General features: G+C 41.6%; 1 protein-coding gene across 1 annotated transcript in view; it reads right to left on the bottom strand.

Moving 5' to 3' along the window:
• Positions 1 to 2989, bottom strand: part of tmem26b (transmembrane protein 26b) — a 30088-nt gene extending 27099 nt beyond the window's left edge. Inside the window, exon 1 of the mRNA XM_048609155.1 lies at positions 2762 to 2989. Within this exon, the coding sequence (XP_048465112.1) occupies positions 2762 to 2952 (191 nt within the window). The 5' untranslated portion in view covers positions 2953 to 2989. The remainder of the gene's footprint in view (positions 1 to 2761) is intronic.
• Between the last annotated feature and the right edge of the window lie 3777 nt (positions 2990 to 6766).

Here is a 6766-nt window from a genome sequence, read left to right as displayed (position 1 = left end):
TCTCTCTGCTCCCAATTTCCCACTCCCTCTCTCCCAATTCCCCACTCCCTCTACTCCTAATTTCCCACTCCCTCTCTCCCAATTCCCCTCTCCCTCTCTCCCAACTCCCCACTCCTTCTCCTCTCAATTCCCTATTCCCTCTCTCCCAATTCCCCAATCTCTCTGCTCCCAATTTCCCACTCCCTCTCTCCCAATTCCCCACCCCCTATACTCCCAATTCCCCATTCCGTCTCTCAAAATTCCTCACTCCCTCTCCTCCCAATTCTCCATTTCCTCTCTCCCAATTCCCCATCCTGTTATCCTCTTTACATCCACCTTTTCAAGGCAATTCAGGATCTTATAGGTCAGATAAGGTCAGCGTAGCCCCAAAGGACCACAGGGCTATTCTCTCACTGGAGAGAGATGACTGGTGATGCTTTAACCTGAGGCTCACTGTGCCTCGGGTGAGGGGTGAGGTTGAGAAGGTGGGATCTTCATGGTGACCTCAGCCAATACAGGAACTGAACCTGTGCTGTCGATCATTATTCTGCATTGCAAATTAGCTACCCAGTCAACTGAATTAACCAACCTACATAGGATCTTACATCCTTCAATCAAATCATCCCTCACACTTCTAAACTCCATTGGAAACAACCCACTCATTCCAGGTCTCAATTTAGTAAACCTACGAATGACCTCAATTTACATCCTTCTTTAAATGAGGAAACCAGAACGTTACACAGTAATGTAAGATGTGGTCTCCTCCATTTTATCCATTTTAGTAAAGAAAAACACCTCACACGCATTTACCGATTACAGCTAAATGTACATCACAATGTATATTTACTTGACAAACAACTCCCACTGTTCAGTAACCAAAAAATAAAGCACTCACAATGATCAAAAAATACATATACATTGTTTTTCCTCTTAACATTTTTCAGCTAATCAATAAAAACGTCCAAGTTCACATTCTGTGTAAATATGAGGATTGATATCACATGCCCAATGATTGTAACCGTTACTACATTTTCTATTTGTAAATTCTAAATGCAGTTCATTATATCTGGATTTCTAATATATCGCGCATAGCTGGTGGGAAACATATTGGAAAACTTTGGCCTATCAGTTGCTTAACTAGTTAAGCCTGACTTGTGTTATCATCCATATATCTGTTTCTTATATGAATATTCTGTCATTATGCATCTCAAGCTGCAACAGCCCTTCAAAATATACTTCACATAGAGTTGTATCATGACACTTCATGTTTTCAAAATAATGTTATAGTTTTACAACAGGATGTAGGTACATCCTTTCAACAGAATGGAACTTCCTCCTGCTGCTGAAAAAAAAAACCTGACTTTACTTTTGGCAATTTTGGAATACATTATTACCCAATTACTGTAGCCCCAAGTTGCCTTAATAGACCCATCTTTTCATCCAATTCCTTTGAGCCAGTCATAGCTTAAATTTCTTCACCATATCATGACTAACCCTGCCCACTGCTAGCCATTTCCAATCACAGAGGGAATGAAATTGACATCTGCTGACTCATTACAACTCCTGTATCACAATACTGGAAAAAAACCAGTTCCATCTCCACAAATTTCAAGTAATCATTTTAACCTCATAGTTTACCTAATTTGATTGCATCATTAACATTGTATTTGGAGATGAGAGATTTGCATGAACAGTTAAAACTCAAGACAGAAACACAACCAATGGAAAATATGAGTAGGTCATTCAGTTCGACAAGCCAGTGTCTATTTGATTGCAACCCTTTTGCCTGCCCTTATTTCATATCCTCTTACCCACAAGAAAAAATGCGTTCATTACAGTTTTGAGAACTTTATTTGATGCAGCATGCACTGCATTTTTGGGAGAGGGTTCCACACTTTCACAATTTATTTGTCCAGATTTCAGTCCTGATCTGCCTGGCCCATCTAAGATATCCCCTGGTTCTCGAATCTACCGCCAGAAGAAATAGTTTCTCCATGTTTTCTCTACTGATTCGTTTATATTATTAAGGAATCTACAGCCCAACTTTCTGAACTCCAGGGAACACAACCTCAAGTTTATTCAACTCAGTTCTCAGAATTTAACCCTTGGTGGCCTGGGGAATGTTTGCACTGCGTTTTCTTAATGTGTGGCCATCTCACAGCTACCCGGCTGGGTTTTCCCAGGGCCTCACTGAATCGAAGTATTTGAATTATTGTACTTTGAGGGAACACAATTACAACGTATTCACCAATGGAAGATCCCTCAGTTGCAACGTGTCAATAAGAAACAGGATTTTTAAGAAATGCAATGTTGGAATACACTCCGCTGCTAAGACAACAGACCCATTCTCAGCCGTTTACATAGAGCGCCTTAAATTAGTGAAAGGTTATGGGGTGGGGGTAGCGGGAGGATTTTCCTTTTTAAAATTAAATTTTGCGTGGCCAATTTTAAGAGGCTCCAGGTTGGAACTGCCGCTGAGGTTTTTGTGTGGCTTGTTTGTCACATAAATACACGAGGATCTAAGTCAAGCATTGGCTTTGGCAGGAGCTTGACTCTCAATGACTCTCAGCCTGGGATAGCAATCTTAGCGTTAACTGCAGTTTGCGCTGAGTTACTCTGTAACAGTAAACTGCATCAGGGATTTGTATAGTTACATTGATTTATACACAAATGACCACAATTCAGCAAAAAAAAAGCTTACTTTTCGCAATTTAATCAGTTTCAATTTTTTTTTAAATTTAAGTATATATAAATCGATCATCTAATCAGGAGTGGCCCTTACCCTCTGTAATCTTTCCCTTTCCGAACGGTTAGAGTGACAATCATCTCAACAAGTGTCAGCAAGATCAAAAGCAACAGCAGCCAGTATAAGGGATCATTCTTCACTAAAGTTACTCTCCAAACTGCTAACACGGTGTGCAAGATAAAAACCACTCGAGGAACAACAGCACTCAGATAAACAAACAGAACCATGGTCTCCTTCTCCCTACAGCCAGATTCTAAAAGCTTCCTTTCTCGGTCTGGAGATTTTGGCTCAGCTCAGACGGGGACAGATTATAATATCTTGAGGTCAAACCTGCCCCTCTGGGAGCACTGCCCACTCCTGCGCCCCTCCCTGTTTAAGCCCTCTCGCTCCCAGCAGATTGCAAAGGGAGAAAGAAACAGCAGGAAGGTCACTAACTGGAAAACGATTGTTTGAAGTATTTGAATTATTTTACTTTGAGGGAACACAATTACAACGTATTCACCAATGGAAGAGAGAATGAAATACGTTCGTCCTAGAGAACTACTGATATTACTAAGTTGACTAATGTACTGTAATTTAATGATTGGAGGTTAATTTTATTCTTTCATGGGATGAATGTGTCCCTGTTTCCCACCTAGACATTATGGTCAAGAAAGCACAGCAACACCTCTACTTTCTCAGGAGGCTAAGGAAATTCAGCAAGATCACAATGACTCTTACAACTTTTTATGAATGCACCATAGTAAACATTCTATCTGGATGCATCACAGTGTGGTATGGCAACTGCTCTTCCCAAGACCTAAAGAAACTGCAGAGAGTGGTGAACACAGCCTGGCCATTCATGCAAACCAGCCTTCCATCCATTGACTCCATCTATACTTCCTGCTGCTTTGGGAAAGCAACCAACATTATCAAGGATCCCTCCCACCCCGGTTATACTCTCTTCCACACTCTTCCATCAGGCAGAAGATGTAAAAGTTTGTATACACGTACAAACAGATTCAAGAACAGCTTCATCCCTGCTGTTATCAGAGTTTTGAATGGACCTCTTTAATGTTAATGTTGATCTCTCTCTGCACCTTCTCAGCAGCTGTAACACTGTATCCTGCATTCTGTTCTGTTACCCTCACTGTACCTCGGTACATTTGACCGTAATAAATCAAGTCAAAATTTGATGCCAACCCTAACTGCCCTTGAACTGCACGGCTTTCTAGGCCATTTGAGAGGGCCGTTAAGAGTGACTCACATTGATGTCATTTTGGGGGCACATGTGGGCCAAACCAGGTAAGGACGGTGGGTTCAATTCCCTGAAAGGGCCCAGACCCGAAACGTCAGCCTTCCTGCTCCTCTGATGCTGCTTGGCCTGCTGTGTTCATCCAGCTGTACACCTTGTTATCTCAGGTTCTCCAGCATCGGCAGTTCCCACTATCTCTTAGTGAATAAGATGTGTTTTTACAATGATTGATGGTAGTTGTCATGTAGCCTTAGAGCAATTTGGTTTTATGCTCAGGCCTTTTCAATTTCTTTCATGTCCACACAAGCACCAACTTAAAAAGGCCAATTTGTGCACAGCCTGCACTGGGAACTCAAGGGTTGCAGTTTAGAGAGAACATTGTTCAATTCCTTTAAGATACCAAAAATCTCAAAGCTGTACACATTAAGACAGGTGTGATCTCCCTAAAGCTCTGCCTCAAAGCAAAGCCTCCTTAATCTTGTACTCCAACTGTCCATTAATGAAAAACCTCCAGCATGCCATTGCTTTTCTAATTTCTAGCTGTGCCATCACACTAATTTTCTGCACATTGTGTCCAAGAGCATCTAAAAGTTATTTGAACTGGCAAAGATTTAGATTTAGCTTTTATTGCCGTGTGTACTCAAGTACAGAAATGCAGGAGCACAGTGAAAAGTGTATAATGTCACCACACACAGCACCATCTTAGGCACAAAGGTACCTAGGTGCAAAAAACTTAGGTACAATGTAGTAAAAGACAGAAACAAAGTTTAAAAAATAAGCATTACAGACCAACATAATATAAGTAAGAAACGTAATAGTTAACATGAAAGTCCTTAATATAAACTAGAAAAATAAAGAAATAAAGTTAAAGGTTCAACAGTCTTTCTTGAGTGCTTAGCCATAATGGGGCCTCAATCTCCTTTGCTTAACTCGCCTCTGATCTCCTCCTGCTGCATCCGGTATATTACCGGCAGGATTCCCTTGCAGCCTCCGGGTTCCTTGATGCCACGCTTGGTTGAATATGGAATTCAGCTCTTTTGTCCACATTTGAACCAAGGCTGTAATGCAGTCAGTAGCTGAATGGCCCTGACAGTACCCAAACTGGGTGTCACTGGGCAGGGTTATAGTGGTGCAACAGGGACCAGAGACTTGTTGTCCATTTGGCTGGTCATTACCATGCAGAGGCAGATCTTTTTCCCCAAATGGCGTATCAAACCCAAACCAATGACTCGTTAAATGGCCATTAAATAGTTCCAGGATTGATAAAATAAGTGATGGGTTAGGTCCAGGCTCAGTGCACCTTGTGTAAAATACCTGGCTATGTCTGTCAAACTCATGCTTTCAGATACAAAATAAATAAAACATATAAGAAACCTTTGACTACGCTGTTCTCTATTTCTACCACATTTCTTTATACACCCTCACTTGAATGGCTTCCTGTGCGACAGTGTCATTGTCATTCAGTTATACGCCCTGCAGGTTTTGCCCTCACATATGTTAGTGTCTGGTACATCACGTTGTTAAGGTTTCGTAAGGTTAAGAGAAACAGGTAGTGATATGAATTGATTTTGAGCGCATGTAAATTGGGGCAACTGTGACACGAGAGCAGAGTAAGTTAATAAACTCCACAAGGAAGGGCTACCCCACCAACCAGCTCAGAATCTACAAACTGCCTACACAGACAGCAAGAATCCTGTACCTGTTAAATAAGGGCAAAGGCTGAGACTCGTCCTGTTCTGTCCCTGGGGTTCCCTGACCAACCTCACTCATAGATTCATCCTCCTATCATTGATCATTAGCCAGAGAAGGCTTCCTTAGGGATTTGAACATCAAGGTAAATCTCCTTTTTTTGATGCCCCATAGTGTATATGACTTGGCTCAACAACTTTGAGGTGAAGTTTCTAGTGAAGCTGGTGGTTACCACAACTGTGTTTTGGGAGTCTACTAAAGATGTACCTTTCTGGGATCACAGTGCTCTCCAATAGCCAAATGTGCTACCATTTCAGGACATTATTACCTGTCATGTCAAACACATATAACCTTGTTTTATACTTGATTTGCCTTTCAGGTCCATGACCACTACTATCTAGAATACCACCACCTGCAAGTTCCCCTCCAAGACACTCACCGTCCTGACTTGGAAATAGGTTGACATTCCTTCAGTGTCATTGGAACTCCTACCCTCATGGTATTGTGGATGTTCGTACACCAAATGAACTGTAACAGTTCAAGAAACTAGCTCACTACCATCTTCTCAAGGGCATCTTGGTATGGGTAGTAAATGCTGGTTCATCCAGTGACCCCCACACCTCATCAGTGACTGAATGAATGATTGTTTAAAACTGAAAGAGTTGTTATTGAGCAGCAGGAGGCCATTTGGCCTATCATGTCCATGCTAGCTCTCTATGTAAACATTGAAACTTCGTGCCAATCTCCACCCTTTTCCCTGTACCGCTGCACATTAATTCTATTCAAATAATCATTGAACGCCCCTCTTGGATGCTTTGGCTGAGCCTGCCTCCAACACAGTTCCAGGCAGTACATTCCAGACCTGAGTTACTATTTTTTCTTACATAGTTCCTTTTTTGCATATCACTTTAAATCTGTGCCTTCTCATTCTCAATCATCTTGAGAGAAAGATCAGCTTCTTCCTATAAACTCTGCCCAGTCCTCTCATAATTTTAAGATCTGCTTGTCTTCTTCTCTCCAAGGACGAAAGTACCCATCTCCAATTTCCCTTCATAGCTGAAGTTTCCCACCACTGGAACTATGTTTGTAAACCTCTTCAGTGCTCTCTCTGAAGCATT

Source organism: Rhincodon typus, chromosome 20, assembly GCF_021869965.1.
Source record: "Rhincodon typus isolate 14 chromosome 20, sRhiTyp1.1, whole genome shotgun sequence".
Taxonomy (NCBI): Eukaryota; Metazoa; Chordata; class Chondrichthyes; order Orectolobiformes; family Rhincodontidae; genus Rhincodon; species Rhincodon typus.
This window is presented reverse-complemented; position numbering and strand designations above follow the sequence as displayed.